The 26,323-nt window shown below is 37.4% G+C and overlaps 1 protein-coding gene across 6 annotated transcripts in view; it reads right to left on the bottom strand.

Annotated features, from left to right (window-relative positions):
- Window positions 1-984: 984 nt before the first annotated feature.
- Window positions 985-26,323, bottom strand: part of YLPM1 (YLP motif containing 1) — a 45,677-nt gene continuing 20,338 nt past the window's right edge. For 3 of the 6 annotated variants that reach the window (XM_071426802.1, XM_071426803.1, XM_071426801.1), the window contains 14 exons: window positions 26,209-26,301; window positions 25,669-25,843; window positions 25,366-25,511; window positions 24,822-25,009; window positions 24,113-24,175; window positions 23,701-23,820; window positions 23,233-23,409; window positions 22,934-23,017; window positions 22,625-22,708; window positions 21,088-21,174; window positions 18,064-18,115; window positions 13,130-13,260; window positions 11,496-11,675; window positions 985-11,126 (listed from right to left, as the gene is read on the bottom strand). In XM_071426802.1, the coding sequence (XP_071282903.1) occupies window positions 11,529-11,675; window positions 13,130-13,260; window positions 18,064-18,115; window positions 21,088-21,174; window positions 22,625-22,708; window positions 22,934-23,017; window positions 23,233-23,409; window positions 23,701-23,820; window positions 24,113-24,175; window positions 24,822-25,009; window positions 25,366-25,511; window positions 25,669-25,843; window positions 26,209-26,301 (1,547 nt within the window). In that variant the 3' untranslated portion in view covers window positions 985-11,126; window positions 11,496-11,528. Of the gene's footprint in view, window positions 11,127-11,495; window positions 11,676-13,129; window positions 13,261-13,431; window positions 15,324-18,063; window positions 18,116-21,087; window positions 21,175-22,624; window positions 22,709-22,933; window positions 23,018-23,232; window positions 23,410-23,700; window positions 23,821-24,112; window positions 24,176-24,821; window positions 25,010-25,365; window positions 25,512-25,668; window positions 25,844-26,208; window positions 26,302-26,323 lie in introns of those variants that run through there. The other 3 variants (XM_071426804.1, XR_011679168.1, XM_071426805.1) reach the window with 3 other exon arrangements.

Raw genomic sequence — 26,323 nt, forward strand, 5'->3', positions numbered from 1 at the left:
AGACATGACACCATAGGCTGGACACCATGACAGGGAGGCCATCCTGTAACCCAGGGGCTTTTGAGGGAGATACTCTGATCAAGGGCACACAAAGGAGTGAGCACAGCCAGCCTCTGCTGGAAGCTGTCTCCACCACCCAAACCCCACAGGCTGGTGCTTGTCCTGGACGGGGGTGGCTGGGGTGGGAGGACAGACAGGCTGTGAGAGAAAAAGCACACATGTCCATGCATACACATACATCAAACCAATAAATCAGTTTTTAAAAGCAGGCCTGATAGAGAAGGATTGAGAATGGCTATTCAAGTAAAACCAGGGAGAGCTGTGCACAGATCTGAAGGAAAAGCAGATTTAAGTCAGCACTCAACACTTGTGAGGACAGAGTTCATATTCATATACTAATTCCTTCTTATCTAATGATACTGGTTGCTGAGTGGAAGGTGAAGTCCGATGTTCAATTTTTTCCTTTTTCTGGTAACATACAAACTTTAGACCTAAAATTTGAGAAAATTTCTGTTTTTCTTTCCTTTAGATAGTGTTTAGCATTTTTACAGCAAGCAATCCCACCTCTGTCATCATCTTCTGCAGTATTTCTACAGGCTTTCCAAATTTAGTCATGTTATTTGGCACTAGGCTTTTGATTAAAAGTTTATAGGGTAATTTTCACTTTATGTACAAGGGCTAAACACTGTTCTTGTTTTTGCTAATCCAATAAAACAGGCAGTACAGATGACCTACTAAGCAACTCTTAATGACACAGCATAAAGTCCAACTAGCATGAACTGAAATGGCAGCTTCCCTCCTCGTGTTTATTGCTTTCTCTCTAGTTGTTTTACTAGATTTAAAAGGATAATTTTTAAATGTGCCAGTCTGTACCCAACAGCTCAATATTTTTATCTTACTGCAATCATAGAAAATAAGCAGGTAAAACTAAGTGGTGAAGTGAAAAGGTGAGTATATGAAAACTACAAATAGAGAAAAAAAATGTGACACTTCAAGGAAGATATTTTACTGCATTTTCCAAAGCACATTTGTGTCACCCATAGCTTTACACAAAGAAATGATAAAAAATACTTCATATTTTTTAAAAAAATACCTAACATGTACACATATAAACATATATCTATACATCTCAATAGAAAACTTCTCCTCATTTGGTTCTCAGAGAGCAAACACAGAATATACAACAGCTTAAGTAATTGTTTTTTATGTCTAGTTTCCAGGGTTTCAAGAAAAAGTAACCATAAGGAGAATAATAAAAGCCACTAAGAATTCAGGCTCAAGGGAAAAATGAGGCCAGCCCTATAGATCTCTGCATGTACTGAGTCCCTATTATTGGCATTGCAACCTGTGTTGAAATAAAAACAATTACAAAGGCTGGTTTTAGATAAAATGCTTTTGGGATAGTACCTACAGTTACAAAGAGGTAATGCTGTAAAATGGTGTTTTTAAAACCCAGAGTGCTTGCCCCTCTTGCACAATCATTATAAAGCTGAACTATCACCTGTTCATGTTTCCCAATGTCCCAGGCTGCAGCTGTGAGCCCAAAGATCTTCACTTTGTTGGAAGGCTGTGCCCATACAATGGCATTTCCTTCTGAGCACAGAAAACCAGGTGCTTTTTACTTGGCAGTGCTCTTCAAATAACCTCTTGGGAAAGCACAAGCTCCAGTGTAGCACCCAGAGTCACCGCTGCTGTCAGAGCTCCACTGCTCTGTGTCTTCAAACAAAACATTTTTTCTGTGACTTCAAACAAACCACTTATTCTGCAGCTATCTAACACCTGAGCTTCACAGCAATCACCTCCATTTCTGACTAAACTTTTAATAAGCAATGTAATCCAAAACACCAGGGCAATTCTTACAGGAACTGGAAGGATCAGGAAGTAAGAAACATCATCTCGGTAACGGTCTCGTCAGTGGCAGCATTCATGGCACAGTTCTTGGCTGTAATGAAGTTGTAGCAGACCAGGCCAAGGTGGGAGTGTGTGATCTGGTGAGAAATGTTCTGCTTCAAAAACTTCACAGAGCTTTGATTATTTATTGAAATGTACAGAAGTGACAATACCATACTCACCCATGTGTCAGCATGTAACTGGAGACATGTCCATTAACACTGTATGACTTGCTTGTGTAAGCATCTTCCAAACTGCAATGTAACCAGGATGCTGCTGGCAATGTTTTTTGCATTTGAATACTCATACTAACCAGGGAAACAAAATCCTTGCAGGTCCTGGGCTTACTCATAAAGATGACTGCACGTCATCTTTTAGAAGGGGCCACCTCATGCTAGGAGGAATTACCTTTGGACTGGTGTTTCTTGACAAGCTACACTGGAGAAGATTGCAGTGGCATCTGCTTGGTGCAGAACAAATTGTTGTTGTGTGAACTCTTGAATAGCAAAGACAAAACTACAGAATCATCCTTCTCTTGAGCTGCTGTAAGGCTGTTTCTATAAAACTGCTTTGGGTATTTCAAGCAAAAAAAAAAAGTAATTTATTTCCTTTACACCCTCAGCCACACCAATGACTATCCCATTCCCTGGTAACTAGTGGTATTGATATACTCCAAACACCACACCACCATTGGTGATGATTTGCCTCCAAATTTATTGCCAATGAAAAGCAAGTTTAGCTCTTCACTGTGTCATGAATCACAGGCCAACACTTATGTGGGAATACTCTAACTTGACAAATAATGAGTATCAAGGCCTCAGTCAGTAACCACAGTTATCAATACAAGATCTTACCTCTCTTAATATTACTGTGTGGCCTGTTATGTTAGCCACATCCAACCATCCACCTCAGGGCCATCCAACTGTTTTTTCTGCAGAGGCTGTTCTCTGGCAAATAGTGCCAGTAGCAGTTCTTTGCAGAGCAGCTTCTTATTGTAAACGATGCTGGAACCAGTGAGGGAGGTATTCTTTGGGAGCATTGCACTGACATCACCCAAAAGCAGTATGTAGTGCCCCAAAGGCCTTTTCAGAAAATTTTACTGTGCCTTGCATCATCCCTGAGACATAGCCATGATCCAAGGATCTTGCTGCTTTGGCAGTTCACAAAACTCAGTTCACCACTTCTCAAAGCTGCTCCTGTAAGCCTTTTGTGCCAGTTCAATTGTATTTATTCAGTCTATTATTGAATGGAATTCAGTCTATTATTGAATATATTTGCAACCATTCGGTGACTTTTTCCACGGAAAATAAACCATAGAATTGCAAGTCCACACCCAAAACATAACATCTCTAGCACACTGAAAGCTAAAGCCAAGAAAGGATTCTCAGACTTAGAAAATAATAATTAAGAAATCTGGGGGAGAAGGAGGTAGAGAGGATAGAGAAATGCAAGTACTGTTGATGTAACTCAGATATCATGCAGGTGTAAAACAGAAATCTGTAGAAGTAATGACAAGGGAAGTATGGCGTTCCAAAAAAATCCAGTCCTACCTGGGAAAAATCTACATGTGATAGCTCTAAATCCTGGTACAAATAAAGGAGCACTGAGAATTAACAGGGAGGAAGGTTTTGTGCAGTTGCCTCTCCAATGTCTGTTTTTCCCCATAAGATATTTAAACACAGCTGTAGCACTGGGAAAGCGTCCTGCCATGACAACTGATTTCTGCACTGATAAGATTGAGCACACAGTTATGTTATCAATACCCTTGACCATACCATGTCTTCAGACACTGGGTGTGCCTCAGCACATGAATCCACATCCCACACAGTTCCAAATGACAAGACACTCATCCACCATCCTGCACAAAGATGGAGCATTCCCCCAAACGCAAATGGAAGAGGGAGATCCAAAAGATCAGTAAAAGAATTGCTTTAAAGGCACCTGAATATTCTTCTCAAGCTACATCTGAACCATATACACTGCAACGAGACTACAACAGGTAGGCTTTGGAGTAAAAATGAGGCTGTTTATGGCCAAGTTAACTTCAGGGCCATCCCTTCAGCCTTACAGCAGACTTTCTTTGGCTATTGAGAGAAGGGAAAGGAGATACAGATAGTTATATTCTTAATAAAGCAACATGTAGATTGCCAGCTTCTTGGAAAAGAATATTCATGTTCCTCCTAACTGTAAAGTACCTCCTGCAAACTGTGCAGCACTCATACTGCACATTGAATAGGTTTGCACAAAGAGTTGCCGTTAGAGCTGCAAGTTTGTTCCATTGTGACAGATCTCCGTAGTGCCTCTGGATCCAGCTGAAGTTCTGAGCCTTCTTAGCAGAGAAAAATTAGCAGGTTCTTCTACAAGAAGTATCCTTAGTGTTTTGGCTTGGATATTTATCCTTATTTTTCTTCACTCCAAGAAGAAAAAATCCAAAACCAAAACCCACAAAAGATGCAATAAGAAACTCTGGAAGGCTTCAGAAGCATTATTTCTTACTACAGTATATTTAAAGACTTAACACTCCAAAAGCAGATATTAGAAAGTTAAAACCCATTTTCCATTAGAAGTCAGCAGTTGTAAAGGTTTTTAGGAGGATATATATGACCATTTAATTTTGATGCCTCTCACTAAAGCAGAAGAAAGATCTTGTTCCATGTTTATACTCTGCAGGTTCAATGAAGCACAAAATCTTGACTGTGACCTGCAAGTGATAGTCTACACAACAGCACAATGTTAATCACTGATTTTTTTTTTCATTAAAAAGTAGCCTTTCTCTCATGAAGTAGAAGTTACTGGTTTATAACTGTATCAGGCAATATGAAACCAGAAAAATTAAATTATTGTGTAATCAATATAATGTTTTTTTCCCCCAATTTAATCCTAACATGAATTCAATGCTTTAGTGCCATCTGATTGTCATTACCTGAAAACTCTTGATTTCTGTGTGACTAATTGAGGAGATCTGGTACCAGACTAGTTGATCTGTCCACACCTTCAAAGAAAAGAATTTGGCAACTGTAGTTCAATGGAAATTGGACCTCAAAGCATAGCAGTAAAGACTCATCACTTGCACGAGAGTTTTGGGCATCCACAGATGAATACATTGAAACAATGTAGGTGCTGGTCAGCAAGGTTTTCTGGCCTTCAAACAGTAATACGGTCTCCTCAAAAAACCAGAAGCCACATACATACAAAGGCTTGTACCTGGGTCAGTAATAGTAGTCAAATAAAACTTTTATTACTATTTGCATCAAACTTACCAAAACAGAAAAAAAACCCCCTGAACTGCTGTTTAAGATATCTTGTCATCCACATACAGTGTATGTCACCACTGAAGTAATTTTAAATAGAAATATTGAGTTTCTGCAATTAAAAGCTATTTACACTCTGACACAGGAAGACTTGCTGCTCTGTTCCAGTCCTGTGCTAATTGCAGAGAATTAACATCCTACAAGATTTAAACACAAAACATTTTAGATTTCAAAGACTTTTTTCTTTCCTTTGGTAATGTTTCAGTTTACATGTAACCCTTAAAAAGCTTCTTCAAGACAAACTGCTTTCTAAATCAGCTTGCTCAACTATACTCTTGACCTGCAGGCAAAAAATGGCAGGGATTAATTTAAGATTCTCCTCCATAAACATATTTGCAGCCAGTAGCTAAATCAGACATCTCAGACAGTGGAGCTGCTAGCACATTCTACCCACACAAGACAGATTCCAGCTCTGATAATTAGAGTAAAACTACCTGAACTCCTTTTCCTTCTTTGGGTTTGGTTTTTTCCCCCCAAGGACCACTGCAGTTATAATTTCTCTCCAAAGACAGCAACATCACAGGAATTGATGATGACAACCTTGCAGTCTTCAGGTATTTTTAAGAGTACTAACTGTTCAAACAGTAACTTCATATAGGAATATACTGGTCCCAGCAGACAGTTCAGATGCCCTCCTAAAGCACAGCACAAGGAATTTCTTGTGTAAAGCTGAACATCCATTCACACAGGTGTATATTGATCAGTTATGGAAACAAAAGTTGTCCCTGTACACACGTACAAGGGAAACAGTACAGAGAAACATTTGACTGACAGACACTCCAGAGCACAAGGCGTAGGGAGAGGTCTCCCCTCCCAAAAAGATTCAATCTGAGAGTTCCATGAGGTAGAAAAATCTTAGGAAAAAATGAAACTGTGTCATTTCCACCAAGACAACTTTACACCTTTGGTTTTGCATATTGAAATACTAAATCCTACAATTCAAAGAGACTAGAGCCTCCTGTCAAGAAACCTGACACAGAATAGAAAATATAAGCAACTTCAAAACACTTTTGCCTCTCCATTTGCACTAACTTGCTGTGCCTTTGTTTGGTTACAGTACTTCAGCTTACCTGATTTAAGCAAAATTGTGAATAAAAATACATTCTTCTTCCAAAAAGTATTAATGAGCTAGAAGGTGATAATTCATCTGAATGGAATATTGTTGTTACTAATTTTCCAATCTACAAGCAAGAGGAAGACTTAAGGCTCCAGGCTGCAGACTCAGTACCATGCAAATTTGGAAGAGAAATCGCAGTTGCTGGAACACTTCAGATGTAAGAATAAAACAAAGCAGTTTCATCATGAAGAAGTAAGTGATTAATCTTGAGCAGAAATTATAAGTGTTCCTTAGAGTAAACAGTCCTTTAGTTTGTTGAAGGATTCTGACTCCCGCATGTAGAAATAGATGAACAGAAGAGAAAACAATTTTGATTTAAGTTTTACAAGAGAATAAAGATGATTGCCCTAGAGGCTCAAAACCAGAAATGTGCCATTCATATTTTAAATTCTATGAAACTTTTGTTCTTTGTCTTCTCATTTCTATTATGACAAGAAAACTAAGTATAACCACAGTTTAAGAATAGCTGATGCTCCAAGTGCACAGATCTCAAGTGAGATGGTCACCTCTGCTCCTCAAATATTTTACCTCATAGTATGCAAGTTGTCCTGCTGCAGTTTGATCACAAATTGTCAGTGGACCCAAGATCAGAATTTAGAACTCATTTTCCATAAGTAATCTGGGAAACATTAAACAGTGAAGTGAGACATAACAGAAAGCACCATGTATCCATCACTATTTAGCTTCCTGAGGATGCATGCCATTCGAACATTCCATAAGCAAAGAAAATGCAGTATTGCTTCTCCTTTCCAGTCCTCGAATGCTGAATTACAATACTCCCAGGAGAGCTCCAGGCCTTCAGTTCAGTCAGCTCACAGCTAACTAGCTGCATGCTGCCAGAGACACCACGAACTTCATAGCAAAAAAGCATATTTTGCTTCCAAACCCAGCTCAACCATATTTCCTCAAATCCCAAGGTCTGTCCAGTATTGCGTGGGTGGCAGCAACATGAGATGGTCCAGTCTGATAAGGGAAAATGTGTTCTAAGGGCAAAAAAAGATTCACCATGACAGCTGCATTTATATAAATGAACAAAGTATTTTTTCTTCTAGTAATAATAAATTTGTTTAGATGACAGCAAGGCGTCCCACAGGCAGAATTACTTCATTCTTTTCAAAAGGATTTTCAAAGTGTTCCAATGATGCTGAAATCTCAAATTGGGAAAAAGTAATTTTGGCTGTGAGGTCATGTTCTTCTCTCTCACTTGAAAGCACACTACCAACAGACTATACTTCTGTAGGAATCACACTTTCTAATATGACTCGCAACTTACAGTTCTATGATAGTTTTTAACTATTCAACTGCATTAGAGTGGGCTTTTTGGGGATAGGTTCATATATATATTTCAGTGTAATGTTACAATTCCACTTTGCCAATTCAACTATTTCAGAAAAGATTCTACTGAAATCCTCTCAGTATCCCCATTATTACCTAAACGGTTGCTCAGAGATTAGAAGGCTTCTGAAAATATTTAAAACAATGCCTTACAAAGAGAAAAGAGCAGTGATGTAGTCTATGTATCGACAAGCACGGAAAAACTAATGGACAGGGTTAACAAAGATGACTGAAGCAAAGTCCAAAAAATGCCAAACCCAACTTGACGTGTGTGTGAAAAGTAAAACTAACTTGTACCAATACCAATTCTTCCCTTCAAAAGACTGGGAACTAATAATGCAAGGTAAGTTATTTATCTTTGTTGATGTAAACACTTGAGGAAACAGAAAAACAAATTTCTAGAACTGACCTAATACTCTCAGCTATTATTTCACTCTTTCTTCCCTAGTCCGACCATCACACTCCATGAGCAATCCTACAGTAAAACACAAGGTGACTGAAGATGACAACAGTGCTCTATTCACATAGCACAGCATGTTGCACATTGCCTTGTAAAAACCACATGTACTTCTCTCATGAGACAGGTAGCTTCAATATTAAAAAAGCAAACTGACTTGAAAAAACTGAAGTGTCATAAGAAACTATAATTCACAGAAAATACTGTTTTAACAGTCAACTTTGCTGAGAAGGTAGCAACTCCATTCTGCAGTAGCTGATGTTTTTTTCAGAGCTGAATTTTTCAATGTGATGCACAGAAACAGCTAACTTAGAGTTAGCACAGTTGCATGCATGGTCAAAGACGGATCACTACATGAGAGTGCTAGATGCATATCTTCCTATTTAGATATCAATGAAAGCTGGAATTCATTCTGCTCAGTACTGTGAAAGGTTTTACTGACAATTTCAGCGAGCATAAGAGTAAGAGCTAAATCAGGATCAAGACAATGTATTCTGTACTTAAGGACTTCCCAGACAAAAGCAAAATCACTAATCACCAACCTAGGGTTAGGAGCCAAGCAAGGAACTAGCTAGCTATTTCAGTTCTGCCAGCAGCAATGATGAATTTTTCTTTTTTTGCTTGATTTCTTCAGTCACTGAATGTCTGGAGTATGTAGAATCTGCTATAGGTTGTTGTTCTGGCATAAGTTATTTTCTTTCAGAGCCACTTCCCATCAAAAAGTTGAAGAGTGATTTGCTAAGCGTTCAAACCAACTGAAACAAATGGCAAAGATTACGGATATATTGCTATTTCTGTACAAAAGAAGGGGAAAACAACTGAACTTCAGGAAAACAACAAAATCCAAGCCCTTCAGCCTTTTCTGGTCAAACAGTCTGACAACAGTCCACAATGGTATGTTTTCATAACTGAATTTTACTTTAAACTTCAAGACTGATATATTTTCTGTCAATTCTCATCAGAGTAAAGTGTATTTTTATGTATATTCTCTGCTCATTTTTCTTTAGTTCTACATGCACCACAGAATAAACAGCATGGCATAACCTCTCAGTATTATCTGCTAAAATAATTTCAAAATTTGTAAAACCAGTAAACAATATTATAACTTCTGACAGACACTATCCATTTGAATGCTCCAGAAGTACTCTTTAGTCTGAAAAGAAAAATGTTAGAAAAGGATCTGGTACAGTTGTATTACCAAAAATACAGATAAAATCACTATCAGTTCTTAAGAGTCAAGAAGCAGCATCAACTCACAGTGTGCCACAAGAACTACAGTTTTGTTATAAAAAACTGAGTATAGACTGAAACCCATTTTACACATACCTGAGAGTAACTTCTCCAAAGTGAAGCTCACCTGATTTCCACAGCAATACACAGTACTCATTTCTTGTTAACTATTAGTTTTCTTTTGTCAACAATTCTCCGTCACAATTCAAAGAGTACTTACTGAGCAACATTTTAGAAGCATATATGCTATGTAAAGTAAATGTATGCAGAAAATGTACATTTAATACCTTCTATTTTAAAAATGCTGCATTCAGGGAGCTCAATTTTCTTGTATTAAACATATTTGGGGCATAATACAAGTTCAGCTATTCCCCTTGTTTACTGAAGAACTTTTAATCATGCACCATGGAGAAGGCTGAGAAGCAGCCAATAAACCAAAACATTAGAATGGCAAACAAACCCATCTATTACAACCATGCTCTCCTTTAACAACCTAAACTATACCACCACACCAGAACAAGCTGATTTACCAACCTAGACGCAAAGTACAATGTAATCACACAACAGAGAAGGAAAATTCAGGACTTCATTTTCTTTCCTCAGAAAGATCAGGAGAAAAATTCAATTCAATATTAAAACAGCAATTATTTTCAAATTTAAACATCCTTCCTGCTATGGCATCATAAATGCAAAGCATTTGCTTTGAAACCTGTGAGGACAAAAGAAAGTTTTCACCAGCAAACTCAATGCTCTGCAGAAGCATTTATGAAGAATCTGTACCACTTTTAGTAGTGTGGACTGTTATTCACTCATCTTTTTTTGCATCAAGCTTAACGTATTTATCAAAGGAAAAGAAGGGTATAACTTCTGGTCTTTGTCACTTCTTTTAATGATGTATCATTATGACTCAGTAGACTTACGAATAGAATTAAATACCCTGATAGGGATTAGTGTTGAATAAAAGACATAAGAAGACCAAATTTTCTAGGCTGTCCCTCAGAAAATTCTATAGTACCTGTTTTCATATAGAGCATTAAAGACAAGTTTTTCATACACTGCTACCTTGAACATTACAAAACCACCCAACAGAATTCATACTCACGTAGTAACGAAAATTTGACATAACTGAGAAACTAGGTTCCAAACATAATGATATTCCTGCTTTCCAGGAACGTGAACTCCTAAAGGCCAGCAAGACCAGAGGTCTTAATGGATCTGTCTATGAGAAGAAGAGCAGGTGAAAAACCTAGAAGACAGGACACATTCCAGAATATGAGCACAGTATGTCTTCCAGGTAAGGATGGTTCTGAGCACTAACATGTGAACACAGACCACATTCAAAACGTCAAACAAAAACCATACTACATGGTCCACCAAGAACACTGAGTTTATAGTGAAATTTATTGTTCTGCTTCCTAATACAATAAGCTACAAGGTACATACAGTATAAAACGAGAACATCCACAGAGCAAAGGTGATAAACATTCTGTGATGGTACAGTGGAGGTAACATCTGTCTAATCCTTCCACTTTATCCCACAAGGAGCAGCTAAAACTACTGACCCTCCCCCTCCCTCCCCTCCAAAAATATTAAAAAGTAAACTTTCTCTCTCACTTAGGAATAGTGGGATTCAATGAGTTTTTTGAGGGCACTGCCAGTTATCTGCCAGTATCTCAAGAAAATTGCTGAAATTAAAGTAACAAAGAAAAACTGTGAAGGTGGGAGTGACATGACCCATGCAAGATGCTCATGACACCTTGGTTCACTTCTCCGCAGAGCAAATGGCCTGTAAAGAAAGGAAAAGTTTGTTATGTCATGTAAACCAGCAATTAACATGGTTAGAATTAAGATATAATAAGCAACATCTGAACTCAACAGGACTAATAGGCACACAGCTAAACTACTCTAAATGGAACCACAAGCTTCCTGTAATAAGGCTGGGAGATCTGAGAGCTGATAATCCTTCCCCCTTTATTGTCAGGTGCTGTACAGAAGGGTGCATGTCAACATAGGCACAGCTGACACCTACTATACAAAGTTTCAAATCAAATAACCTTGTCTGGGAGAATTCTAACAATGGGGTGAACTCAGCCTCAACTCTTGAAAAACAGCAAGGCTACAAACATTGATGGAACAATGGAAGATGAATATTTACCTTAAAGGCACAAAAATCCACTTAACCACTTTTTCATATATACTTGGTGCGGTTGAGGGCTCTCTCAGCAAGGTGACCACTTTCATCTGTTATCTTCTCCCAGTCAGTCTGTCCAACAACAAAACCGATGGCCCTTTTCCTGTCAGCATCTTTTTTTTCTTCTAGATCTGCCCATCGTACCTATGGAGAACATCCTATCAGTACAATAATCTTCCAAGAAATCCAGGTATGAATCTAGGCTTTCCACTGCAAGTAAGAATACAAGAATACTAATTTCTACTCATTTTCCTTAGAACAGGTAAGTATTATTTTTTTTCTGATAGGTAAAGGGGGAAATTATTTTTAACTGAATGGACCAGGTGTTCTACAGAGTAGACAAAAGGTATAGATGATAAGCTTTTTCCATTTCAGTGCTACAGCTCTGAGAGTTGAAGTGTAACTACTACAATTATTTCTCTGTTCAAAGCAACACTTTCTGCGGGAAAAATTATCCAAGACTGTTTTATTTACTGTTACTATTTATTATTATTTACTGTTTTATTTTTCTGGGAAATCTGTCTTTCAAATGCACAATGGAAACATCTAGAAGATGACCATGAAACTACAGAAAGACAGTGTTAAAGAGCAAGTCAGCAATGAATAAATGAATGAAGGACAGTTTTTCTTATCTATCTTCCATGATATATTTCTGTTTAAAATTTTCCACTATTTCTTTACACTAAGTACCTTTTTCATACATAAGTTATTTCCCCATCTTACATCTCCTTATCTGCACTGCACCTCTTCGTGGCAACGCAGATCCCTTTAATTTATCCTGCTTAACATACACAGTGACACTGCCAAAACAGGACACCAATGGGAGGGAGAGCAACAGGAAGGAGGGAGGGAGAGGTGCAATGAAGAAGGGCTCCAGGCTAGAAACTCAGCTGAAACACACCATTGCAGGACAATAAAAAACAGTAAGTGAAAAGCTCTTCTCTGCACACTGATTAGTCTCACTCAGGCCTGTGTGTTACTGGGAAATGTAGCCTTATCAATTATCCGCCAGCACCTCCCTATCCTCAGTCTACTTGGATTTCCCCTGACATTTCTGCTGATAAGCAATGTCAGTTTTCCTCCACCATCATCTCCTCTGCTAGTGCCTTAAGTACCTCCATTTCTCTCAGACATCAAGTACTATCAGTTTTCTATTTGACATTACAGAGCAAAACAATACCCAAACACTGACAGCTAATTCAGATTACTGCTAGTGGCAAAAGCTGGTCTTTCTATTTTGCAGAGAGGGAAAAAAAAACATTACCACCTCCTTCTATTACATCTTTCATCTCCCTCTATGATTTTCCCCTTTTTTCACAACAGAATTTAAACATGCAGCACTTGGTATTCAGACCGTGTCATGCATAGTTAATCTGTATTATCTACAATTCCTAGCTCTGTTATAACTAATATGTTTACCTCTGGAAGACCCTACTTGCAGGCATAATTTCTCACAGAATCTAATGGAACAGCAAAATGAAAAGGGAGTCAATGAAATTCCCATATTCACAGACAATGAATGACTTGATATAAGCTCTCTTTCACAGAGACCATTAAAGGGTTATATACAGAGAGTAAGTCATTTGAAAATTTATTACCCTTTTCTTTCCAGGTTCAGAAGCACGTGTATCATAGTCATCTGGAAGCTGCAGATAATCTTCTATTCTGCTGGCAATTGCTTCCCAGTCACGCTTTCTCTTAGTGCCAGTCCGCAAACCATCCAGTTTGTCTGAGAACAAACACAGAGCCTCAGTGTTAAGGGAGATTATTTTTTCTATTATTCACACAAACAAGACGAGAGTGGAAAAGTTTTTAAAAGAACGAGCAGCAGAATTTGTACATCCAGCTTGTCTTGATAGGTGCAATGATGAGAGTTGAAATAAACTAAAGAAGACTCAACACAGTTTTCAAGTTTTATTGATCTTTCATGTTAACTGTGTGGCAATAACACCCAGTGTTGTTTTCTATATGAGGGAGAAAAGGTTTGCTCTTCCAGATCTACATGGAGTCTGCCCTTACAGGTACAACATAGCCAACAATAGCTGGGAACCACAGATCCATCTTTCTGTATTTGAACACAATACTAAAAGGTGTAGCATTTTTCCCAAATTTGGCGATCAATACTGTGTCAAACATTGCACACATGCAGTTTCAGGGAACAAGTGGCAATTATATAACTTAATGCATCAAAGACAAGTTTTTGAGATACTGTTTCTGCTAAACAAAAACGCTCCTTAGAAAGCCTGATCCTCCCCTTTCTTTTTCTCTCCCCATAAGGCAAACCACTTAAAAAGTCTTCCAGGACTGGGAGAAAAATATCTCAGAATCTTTTCTTTCATGGTGTAAGAGGTCAGTCATGAATATTTGAACAGTACATTTGTCCAACAGTCCTCATTTTCTTCTTTTTCTTATTGAACCGATACATGAGGAGAAATAATTCCGTTCCTAGGTTCTAAAATTTTGTTCCACTTTAGACACTTATTCTCAGTAAAGAAAACAACACCTTCTTGAAATTATGTGGCAAACTGTCTTTGGAAAGGAGATGAAACATTCATTGGAAGATTATGAACAACAAAGCATGAAAAGGAAAACCGGCTCTACAAGTCAAAGGAAATTCTGTTACTTCTGTCGAAGTAAACTACCAATTTATAAGTAAACAATTCAAGTATGTGTAGAAGGAACACTATTCTTGGCAATTACATTCATTAAACCATTACCAGTGATGTCAGAAATACTGTTTCAGAAGTCACTGTTGTAATTAAATTCACCCAAAAAAGGCCTCAGAAATAGACCAAATACAAGGCAGCATTATTTTCTGGATAGCAGAAGATGATATTCAAAGGTATGTACTTAAAGAAACTCAGTTCAGAGATGAGTTTTTTTACTTAATATGGGAGAGAGAAGAGTAACAATGGAGATAATGTGAGGCAATGGTACTGTAGACATGCTAGTATAATTTAAAGTCCATAAACTAATGAAGTTATTTCTCCCTCACACACCTCAAAACCTTTTAAAGACTCCACCTCTGCCCCATTTCCCTGGAACAGATACAGAACTTCTTCTAATAAAACATTATAATCCCCCTGCTTCTTAAAATAGCCAACATTTAAGAAAAATGTTCGGAATATTTGTATCTATTACATTATTTAGTTAAGGTTCTTCTTTTGCTCTAAGTTAAATCTGCCAAATTTGATGCTCAATCTCCATAGAAAGGCGACACTCCCTCTAGAAGACAAAATTGATTTATACAATATTCCTCTATTACTCCAGCTACATTCAATAAGTGTAGATAATTTGTGGCATTCAGCATTTTCCAGAAAAGAATAACATTGAAAAGGAGATCAACAAACTCATTGAGGAGCATTTAGGAACATGAAAAAGTGAAAACGTAGGAGTTCTCTGTTGGCAAGTACCTGTAGACAGACATATTCCTGTTGGAAGGAAGCTATGATACAAGCTCACCTCATTACCAATGTGAAAGTAAGTTAAGTTTCCCACTCCCTGCTGCACACCAAACAACTGAAAACATTGCCAAGAAATGTGTAATGCCCAAATGTCAGTACAGAGCTCAGAAGCTGTTCTGAATATGCAGTTCCTCTCTGTCCCTTTTTGTTACTGCTACACAGGATTTATTTTAAAAAGTTATGTCCTTTCATGTTTGAAGCTGGATTGCTTTTCCAGAGAGGTCTGCTTCCATCCATACTATTGCAGTTCAAGGTACACGTGTCGTGCAGCAGACACTACACAAATGTCAAAAACCTGCCACAAAGGATTATTTCAGAATGTTCTTTTCTGAAAATGAGACAAGGTGTCATTTTGTAACACTGGTGCTTATGATTATTTGTGGCTGATGATTATTTAGTGTTAAACTACTGAACATCATTTTATCATTTCATGTTTAAAAACAACAAAGCAGAAGCATTTCTGAAAACCCACAAAACTTAAAAACTCACCTTTAAAATTTTTAAAGTAACATATAAAAAGCAACTAATTTAATTAGCTCCTTCAAAATCTAAATAAATGAATCAGTTAAATTTTGCCCTTGTTATACAAAAGCCACAAAGTTTTATGTAGAATCCCATTTGTATTCTAGAGCAAATTGTACAACAGTATCAAAGTTTCAGGTACACCAGAGCCCATTTCTCCATTCCTGAAAGTTTGTAGAACTTGCCACTAAGCCACACCTTGAAACAAAGGACTGCACTAAACACTACAGTCAAATTTTAAAAATTAGAGTCGATTACTTTAAATTTCAACATAAGAACCTTTGTGCATTATGCACTGAGAAGACCCATGAATAGACTTTCAGAATGAAATTATGGCTGTGCACAGCATATAAGGAAAGGATAAATCACACACGCACTCAAGAGGAATGTAAGAATAAAGTAAGTCTGTGCTAAAGCGAGAGCTCTGGGTCATAAGCTTGGCAATTGTCACAAGTCAGTGTTTGCAGTTAGAACTCAAACTTTTCAGACATTTTCTGAGGTTTATTACAATCAGCAAGACCTTACTGTGCTCTCCTGTAAACAACATCTACTCAGAAAGAAAATAAAAAAAAGCAAAACAAGACTCAGAGCATAATTTTTGGAGTCTGCACGTACATCATTCTGCAAATGTGTGCCCTCTGGGACTAAAGCAATAAACCTAACGGGCAGGCCACCTCCCAGGAAATAACTCAGTCTTGGAGTAAGTAATGCACACCACAGCTTACATGCCTTTCCAGAAATAATTATAATTGATCATCTACAATGAAGCCTTATTGTGAATTAAATATAGTAACTCTTATTCACAGACTGCAAGTGCTTCTAATGTACTCCTTAAGCTAAATGTTGACTGTCCTGGCAGAGTAATTTTCCAAAGAAACTGCATTTTTTTACATAGGAATGCCTGGCTTTTTTAAAACCTAAGTTCTGTCAGAATTTATTTTTAATCTATAGACTTATATATATATATATATGAAACTGAATCTAGAGGGTAGTAATAAAAGTAAAATTGTAAATGTGGATTTAATAGAAAGCCCTTCTCAGCACCTGGATCTGTTAGTATCTGTCTTCCAGTATGCTAACATCCAGTCTGTTAAAGGATTATTTCAACAGTTTTGCAAGTAACTTTAGCATAAAAGTGACTCTGCTGCTTGCTCCCCATTTTACATTTAAGTGGAGACCATATAAAAATCATGTTTTTTACATGATGGAGTTTTCATTATGGAAGGAAACATAACACAGTTCTTAGCATGAACTTCAGAAATAATTTTACATTATTAAAAAAATCATTGCTTAAAAGAAAAATGCAGACCAATCCTAGCTTAATTGTCTAACTGCCTAGCTGTTTGGTATGCCAAAATCATAGAGTACAAGGTGCCTCTGCTTGTACTGCAGGTGCCACATCAACAACATAATCCACAACTATTTCTATGACTTAAAAGAGAGCACAGCAGGAGAAGAGATGGTGTAGCTAAGCCCTTAACAGCAAAAGGTGAAAGGCTGTTTTATGCAAACTAGACCTCCAAACTCTATTTCTATGGTGCAGTTGTGATTTTGGTTATTGGAAAGTTATGATGCACAGGGCTGTACCACACATGAAGAAGCAAACCACAAAATGTTAAGAAATGCTGTGTCCCATTTAGCTATTTGTGACTTCTCATGGACATGATACAAAAATAGCAGTTCTAAGCAGACTGCCTAGATAAAACCTTCATTTAGAACTTATACTGTTCAGTAAAAAAAAACCCCACAACAAAACTGATCATAATGACCAGAAACCCCCTTCCATGAATAATCCTTTCACCATAGCTGTGGTGCACGCATTTCTGCCTGAAAGTTGCTTTTGACTTTGACAGAATCCTAATATCAGCACTATGAGAACAAAAAAGTACAGCAAAAATTGTGTCCTTGTGCTCCTGGAAAGTCCATTTTACATGCTACTAAGAAGAATTCTATTGCTCCCCTGGAACTGCAAAGCATAATGAACTTTAAACTTTTCAATGCCTAAGATGCTGAAAAGATATACTGACACCTAATCATTCAGAACCAATTTCAAAGCATGCCACTACTTTGTCCTCACAGATGCTAATTTTGAAAAGTGAGAAGCATCTTCAATACAGTTCAGCTATGAGGCATGTCTCCAAGAATGCAAGAAGTTACTGATGACACTTAGGAAAAAAGGTATGCAATATGAAAAAGAGTACAGTGTGATGTGAGTTGACTCTTTGCTTATATAAAAATAATAAACACAGAAAGATGAAGAATATAAATACTGTTTTTTTCAAATTTGAAGACAAAGTACTTTCCTTGACCAAATGAAACAACAATTAATGAATATATAATAGTGATGATTAGAAAGTAGTAAAGTCTCCTGCCTCTAGCAGAAGATGAATTCCTGTTCTGTATAGACGCTTTTGCAGTTTCAGACACATGTATGAAATCAACGCATTTATTTGTCTTTGCAAGGAGGCACAGTAAAAACAAAAATTCAAGTCTTGCACATATCATTAGATACCAATTATAAGAAACAGGAAAAAATAAATACCCACCTAGCTTTGCCTCAGAAGTGTCCATCTCCCATTTGCTTTTCGGAATGTAACCCTAAATCATACACAGAAAGAAGCTCGGAGGATTAGAGAGAGACACACATGCATATCACTTTTGAACTGGAAACAGCATTACAATGGGAGTTCAAGGTATTTCTTTTTGTAAGGCACAAGTCTCATTATCAGATGGAGACCAATTACTCGGTATTTCAGAACTTCTGCATCCACTTGCCATTCAGTGATTTCAGTAGCCCTTGCAAATCATTACAAGAGTGCTGCCCTCTGCAAACACAGAACTCCAGAATGAGTCTGACAGACAGCAAACGCACACTGAAGTGTGCAGTTACTGTATTGTATTATTCCAGGTGGCAAAGTCACACAACTTTCAGGCATAAAGAATATTCAAAGCTTTACAAACACAAATGAAAACGTTACCATAAGTTTTTATGAACACATTCCCAGATTTAGTACACACAAGTTTCACTTACTCCTTTTGAAGGGACATACTAAATTAATGTATGAGTGGTTAATCCACAATTAAACAATTTTTTTTGTTTAAATGAGAGAATCTGCTGAGCCACTAGGATTTAAGTATTACTTTTCATTTTAAAATAGTACTCTTAGTGCAATGATTCTTATAAAACAATTCTGCCCTACAAATAATGTCACCATGTGTAATGATCTTTAGCAGTTTATTCTTTGTAAATGAGCATAATGAAAATAAATTTGGCAAAAAGGTATTTATTTTAGTTAGCCTCTTGTTGTATTTTGTTTTTATATTCTTTGACAAGTAAATTGTTACTAAGCAACCCTCATTTCAGCTGTTCAGTTTTGGTATAAAAGTACTTATGTTCCTCTGCAACCACATAAAAAAGTTCAAGGTAGTAAATGGAAGCCCTCCAAGAGAATTTAATTATTTTTTAGAATGTTTTTTAACAGAGAGGGAAAAGAACTACTCTAGAAGATTTCAAGAAGAAAACAAACAATCCACAAACCAGTTTTATTACACTAACTTCTTTCCTGCTTTATTTATAGGTTGCTTCCACTGTGGTAAAAATATATGTGTATTTGTTAATACTATGTGTTACTAAATTCGTGTATTCCAGTAAATTCCAGAGAGCCACACTGCATTTGATTATATTCAGCACTGCTCTTAAAAAATCCTTGAATGACCTTTTTCTATCAAACATATATCAGTGACTTGAGGTTATCGGATCTCTGGATTTTCTTGGTTTTAATCAAATTTGTAATTAATGCAAACCAAAACAGTTTGTGCTGCAATGTTTCCTTGTAACAAATAAATAAACTTCATGTATATACATATGTTTATACATTTAAACCAACTTGCACTTTAAAGCTTGCTCAGAGAGTTTACACCACAGCTAAAAGCCTGCATTAAACAAAGTGATGTGGGATACACTGGTGAGAACACTAAGTTAAATGTATCAGTAATTCATACCATCAAGCACAGAAAAGCAGGAATTGTCTGAATGCTACAAACAATCCTATGGGAGTTGATAATAGCAAGAAGAGTGACTTTGATGGTGTGAAATGGCCTATTGTGTGCTGAATCTATACAATATCCTGGTTCTCAAATAGGATAAGCAAAGATTCAGACTTTATCCTTTGGTACAAGACAGTTGGATATTTCAAAGACATCTGCCAGATGGCAGGAGCTTCAGACCTCCCTTTTCTCACAGGATTAAATGCAGCAAAATGAATTGCATAACCCTTATCAAATGTTCTCAAAAGGGCAAGAGATAGTGAATACAGTGTCCTGTTCCACTTTCTGTCTGACATAATTCTCTGAGATTAGCCATCTGACTGAATTCAAGAGATTACCCACAGCAGATAATGCTCTTTTTCATATCTTGTGCATCTGAATAGAACACATTCGTATATGCAGATTACTTTTTGCTTTCTCTTTGTCCCAAAGAAAAGGCCTATTGTTATAAGTGCTGTACATTAGGACACTCTCCAGAACCCATAAACACACACATACACACACAGAGTTATGCACAGATGTCTCAAAAGTTAAAGACAACTTTTTCTTTTAACTATAGCTCATGGAAACAGGACTAGCAGCCATATTCTTGTAAACATGGATGCATCTTTGAAATGTTCTAACCACACTTTATGCAGTCTCATTTTTCTGCGCCAAAGAATAATTTAGTAAAGAGAATAAATGAGTCATGTTGAAAGAAATAGATGTTTATTAGAATCCACTTTTCCTAAGCTTTTTAAAATTCTGATTTCAATTGCTTTCTGACCTGCCACTCCTGACAAATAGTAAATTTCCATCAAGGAAAAACACTTTGCTCAACTCAAACATTTTTGGTTACTTCCTGTTTATTGAACTTTAACTGCTTGGTTGTGGGCACCAAGATTTGAGACATTCAGCTCATCAAGCACAGACCAGTTGCAGCTCCAACACATACCAAGAAGTTACAGCAGGAAGCCTTTCGTAGCCTTTTAAATACATACCTAAAAAAGCCAGCCCTCAGGGCAATTCTGTAACCTTTATTTATCCAAGAGACCTAATGCCTCACCTTGGAAATACCACCTGACAAACAAAGTCAGTCAACCGTGGCAGAAAAAGCAGTCTTCATAACTGTTACTATATACTGTGACAGTTGAGGAGAGTTCTTTAGGCACATGAAAGGAAATAAGCTAAATTAATCTTTGCCCATTGTTCCCATCCCTCTACTTTGTGTCATTCTTAGATTATCTGGAAGACAGCGCTATTATGTACTGCAATTTAAAATATCTCTATGAGGCATGTTATCATGCTCTATAGACAATACTGTTTGTAGCACATACTCACATATTCTTAGAAATAAATTAGGAAGAAATAATAGGATTTATCATTAAAGTTCTCCTAGAAATGTTTAAGTAAAAAACTGCTAGAAACATGTGTGTTAAGATCGCACTGCTAAGAACGGCAATGGGTTGGCATTTGTAAGACTGAGATTCTCTCTCAGACACATTAATGAACAATTTGTTAGGGATGGCTGATGTGTCTCCTACCAGTTCACTTTCTTCTTCCTCTGCTGTGTCCTTCTTTGCTTCTTCTTTCTGGTCTTCAATATTTGCATCAAAATCCTCCATCTCCACCTGTTTCAAAGCACATGCACAGACTTACAGGGCAGTGTCTGGATTTTAATTATTTTCTTTTTAACAAAATAAGTAGAGATGTCCAAATTCAAATTGAAAAGAAAGGATTCATCTTTGAAAGTATGGTGATGCAATATATATGAACCCTGTATCCATTCTGGCTTTCGTAAGAAGCATGTTCTCTTCTAGCAACAGAGTGACAAAGAATATTCTTTACAAAGATTTTCTGGGGAAAAGCAAAAATTTTTCATTCCTTCCTTCACATGCATTCATTGTGTTACCACTATCTGTGACAGCAAGATACTTCTCTTGCTTCCCACACAATCACATTTCAAAACTTGCAGTCTCAGAAAAAGTTCTTAAACTTGCCATTTGTATATACCTGGAATGGCTGCCTCTGCATAGAACACCACTACTGAGCCTTTATCTTTTATGTTTTTTTTTTAATCACAGTAAAGAATAATAGTAACCACAGAGTTCAGCATAACAATAGAAGAATGAAGACATAACATCAAACTCTGCTCATCTAATGCAATACTGTCTGGGCTCTGCAGCTGTACTGGGGACCCATGCATATACTCTGGAATATGTAGAACTCCCCAAGTCTGTACAGTCCTTTACATAATTTGCAAAACCTTGTAAATCCCAATCTGCTGTTCTCTGAGCCTACTTTAGAGTGGAACCTTTTGCTGTCCTCTTGAAGATTACTATTTTCCAGTACAAAGAATTTGAAGATGTAATAATAACTTGCTAACATTGTGACAACCTGCAAAGACCCTCTGTCTACTTCAGCAGTTCATGGCTGTGTTTCTATGGCTGTGTCAGGAGCTGTTCTAACAGCAACAAGATATGGTTTATTCACAAAGACTACACAACTAAACACTAATTTATGCCCACAGTTCCTCACAACTGCTGAAGAAGGCAACAATACAGTAAGCTGATACACCAAAGATGCATGTCATGGCAAACTGCAAATGAAATGCAAAGGCAATTACAGCCTTCTGCTACATGTTATTTATTTCTTCATTCTCTGCTAAACACCTGTATTTCTCAAAACAAGGACCATGTTAAAATTTGTTTATTTCCTTATCTTACTTTCTCCAACTACTTTCTCAAAATGTGATCTAAATAACTCAGTAACCTGTAAAAAGTGCTGAGCTTCATCTAAAAGTACAAAGTTTCTCTTTAATCTCCTTAATTGATATTCAACAGTTGCTAAGAGCAAAGTGACTTTTGCTCAAAGATGCCCAAGTCTGAGCTTCAAAAAGTTGATAAGAGGTAAAAATATACATTCATGTTTGGGGTAATTCATAATAACAAAATACACTTTCCTGACAGTGATTCTGGCTTTCTAAAGTGCCTTGCTGTGATCACATCTTTGTCAGCTTCATATTTTCAGTACAGTCACATTGACCTAATCTGCAGTTTTAACAAGCACAGAGATTCTCACCTCTTCAATAGCAGCATCCTGCAACAAAGAACGAATGTCCAGGCGCATCATGTGGCGTGGTGCTGCCTCCCAGTGATCAGACATCTAACAAAACACACAAAAATAAGTACCTCTAAAAATCTAACAGATTCATCGGAAAATTTGGTTCCTGATTGCTAACAGGATGTATCTGTACTTCAGTAATTTTAATCAATCCCATGAAATAACTACCAGTATTTCTTAGAGGAAAAGTGTAAGCATTATGTAGTCTATAGTTTTCAAACAGCAGCAGCCCCAAAGCACAGTATGACTCCAGATGTATATAGTTACCCTGCTGATATCCTTTAGCTTGCGCCCATGAATATTCCTCTTGGAACACGTCTGGTTATCTGCACTCATTTCAGCTAAGTACACCTAGAAAGAAAAAGACTATTAAATATTGTAAACCAATTTTTAGAGCTCTTTGTCTACCTTGTGATATACCCTGCATTTGTACGCTTAAAGAAAGGTAAATTCGTAACTGTAAACCACAGCATTTTCCCTGAATGTGGGAGACTTTTCCATTCAAAAGTTTAGAAACATCAGCATATGGCTGTCAGCAAGTTCAAATGCTATTTAGGCTCCATTACCTCAAACCCCTTTGTTTTTGCAGCACTCCAAAACTGTTCAAAGTGTCGCACTCTATCATTGATAGCATCAAGGATAATGAAGGGAAAGAAGCCGTCGTCCAAGGTCTTTTTGAAAGTTTTAAACATGCTGGTACGGTAGGTCTCCTCCATATCAGCCTCATATTCATACTCCATCACCTTTACCAAGGACAAAAGCATTAAGAAAGAGGACATCTATAAAATGGCTAAATTCAACACCTGAATGGCATGACCACAAAGTACACTGGTGTGGGAAAAACACCTTTCAGGACAGTTTTTAAGAATTTGCTCATACCACCCTAATATAACCCTAAGTTATATTGGCTTGTTTTGAAAAACAGCCCAGAGACCTCTGCACTCTTCCCAACCCACAGACTGGAATTCCGATTGCCACTGTTTTTCCAGAATGTCTTGTTTCTTTGTCAAGAAAAGCAAGAGAATTAAGACTACCTTCTTTTTAACTTTTTTCCCTGTATCTGGGTCTCTCTCCTCTTTCTCCACTTCAGTGATAAAGTAGTCATCCAGGCTGAGCACTCTTGGTGCAGGTCCTCCACATTCTACCTCCTTATCCTGGGAAGAAAGCAAAAAAAAGCATATACATTTGCTGTAAAAATTCCATTCTGCTACACTTCAAAATACTTCAAAATCTTCAAAATATTTTTGGTCAACAGCAGTTCCCTGCTCAATAGTAAAAACAAGAAGTATCCCTCCTGCTTGCTAATACTGGTGGAGATTCACATAGCAAATGAAGACATGGAACATGAAATAACAACAGACTTGAATTCTAGGCAAACAGAAAGCAAACAGTAGAAGCACATGTAAAAGACAAGCAGCACTACACAGTGAGTGCCTGTTTACATACCCTGATGAGTTTTGCTACATGTGTCTTTCCACTGCCAGGTAACCCTCTCATGATGATCACAATCTGAAACAAAGATCATGTAAGCAGATATGATACTGTACTATATTAACAGACTCTTTTTTGCAAATATTTTCTCCTGGAGAATTACGTGTGGGCTCACAACACATAATTCTCCAGAATTTTGCATATCATCAAGCACTCACTGTCTGTTTTAGAAACCAGGCTGTGAGAAATGGTAGAAGTTCCACATAATTCAGAGTTTTTGATGTTAATCACCACAGCAGTTTAGGCTGCATGCTATAGATCTGGCTCAGTTTCACTAACTTCTTTCATTCAACTGAATGAAACTTACCTAAATGTTTTATAGCCTAAATTGTGTTCTTTCTTATATAATATGGTGCATTGCCAAATCCCTGGGTAAAAACAAGTTTTTCCCCTGATACATCAAAAACCAAAGTGAAGACCTCAGAAGAGGCCAAAATACCTTAACATTACACACCAATTTGCTTTGAGCATTCCAATGAAGTTTACCACCTCTGTGGACTCCTAATAGCTATGCTACAACACTCCAGGTGTTTGCAAAGGAACCAAGCTAATTTCCAGAGCTTCCTCAAATGGACACTTGTTCCCAACATAGTACATCCACCAGCATTCTATCTGAATACAGACCTTGTTCAAACCGATTGCTGCTTTCAGAATGTAGACTCACCCTCTCTGGCCTGCTATCCCGTCCTGGTGGCTTTAAAATATCATCTACATTTTTAGATTCTGGCTTCCTTTCTACTCGTGGAGCAGGTGGTGGCTGACGAGGCATTGATGGAGCAGAAATAGGAATCCTTTCCTCAGGGTAATTTCTACGATCACCTTCAAATTCCAGTGTTTGGACAGAAGAATTTTCTTAGTTCAGTAAAATAAAAAAATTAGGATGTTCTGAGCTGATTTAAACACCTTCATTATTTTAACTTAAATTAACAGATATGTCCTCATAAATAATTAAAATTTCTAATCTTAAACCTACTGCAATCAAAGACAGGTTTTAGCAGAGTATATAATGGTTTCATTCACAACACCACAGAGATCTCAACACCACAGAGAAACAAAACTAAATACCACCACCTAAAGAGATTTTCCTGAATTATATATTTTGAACAAACAAATAATGCAAATCAATCTTCTACCAATTAATCTTCACCTCTGCAAGTCCATTATTTTTTATAATATTCTAGCAAGACTTTAAGGTAGAGAAACTGTACCTCCAAACATAGAAGGCCCATGATCATATGCTGGACGATCTGTCTTTCGTTCATATGGTGGTCTGTCAAAACCACCTCGCCTGGAGGATGGATGGTCCTTCTTGTCACGGTAAGACTGAGTCCTTGAAGGTGTGGTAGGAAGAACCCTGCCAAAAAAGTATTTAGTGTATTTTGTGTATTTTTGTGAATTTCCACTGTGGATTCCAGAGTGAAGGAACATGTATCTCTCAGGCAAAATGGACAGCCTGATAGACAATACAGCCTCAACTGTATTGATGTCCATAGTGTTCCAAAACCACGTACCTATCATCTCGGGGATGCCGCTCCTTGTCAAACCTCTCTCGTTCATAGTCCACAGAGCCTCGGTCTCTGTGCAATTCCCGCTCCCTCTTGAAATCCCGATGATCTGTGCTGGAATTACCCTGACGCTCAAAATAAGGCTCACGATCTCTTTCTCTATTGTAGCGACCTGGATGCTCTGAAGGGAGAAACCCATAGAAATCCAAACTACTGTTTTGGAAAAAGAAGGCAACAGATAAGAGTGCAAAAAAAGTATATGGTATGTGAGCTAGGATTCACTTTATCAGACACTCTTTCCTAAACTGTACAAGAGACAACCATACCATGCAGTCCTACTTAAAGCTACAAACTGAGTTTTTAAAGTGACTAGGTTATTGACTGCAGTACTCCTCTTGAAAATATAAACTGTTATTCTTATGGACCTCTGAAGAAAATAAAGTGGTTCTAGCTTAAACAAGAGCTACTTAATTTGAACAAGCTTTTAGCATCTTACTTTTCTTAAGAGCTAACTAACTCTTTGAAAGCTAGCCAAGCACCTCCTACCTTTTTGAAATGTTTGCCTGTCCGGTAGAGGTTCTGGACGAAGGGTTACCCTCTCCCCATATGGAATCTGTTCCACTTTACTCGTGGTTATATCTGGTTGAAAAAAAAAAATCCT

The sequence above is a fragment of the Agelaius tricolor genome, unplaced genomic scaffold (genome assembly GCF_023055355.1).
Source record: "Agelaius tricolor isolate 1412-34295 unplaced genomic scaffold, bAgeTri1.0.p SCAF_5, whole genome shotgun sequence".
NCBI lineage: Eukaryota > Metazoa > Chordata > Aves > Passeriformes > Icteridae > Agelaius > Agelaius tricolor.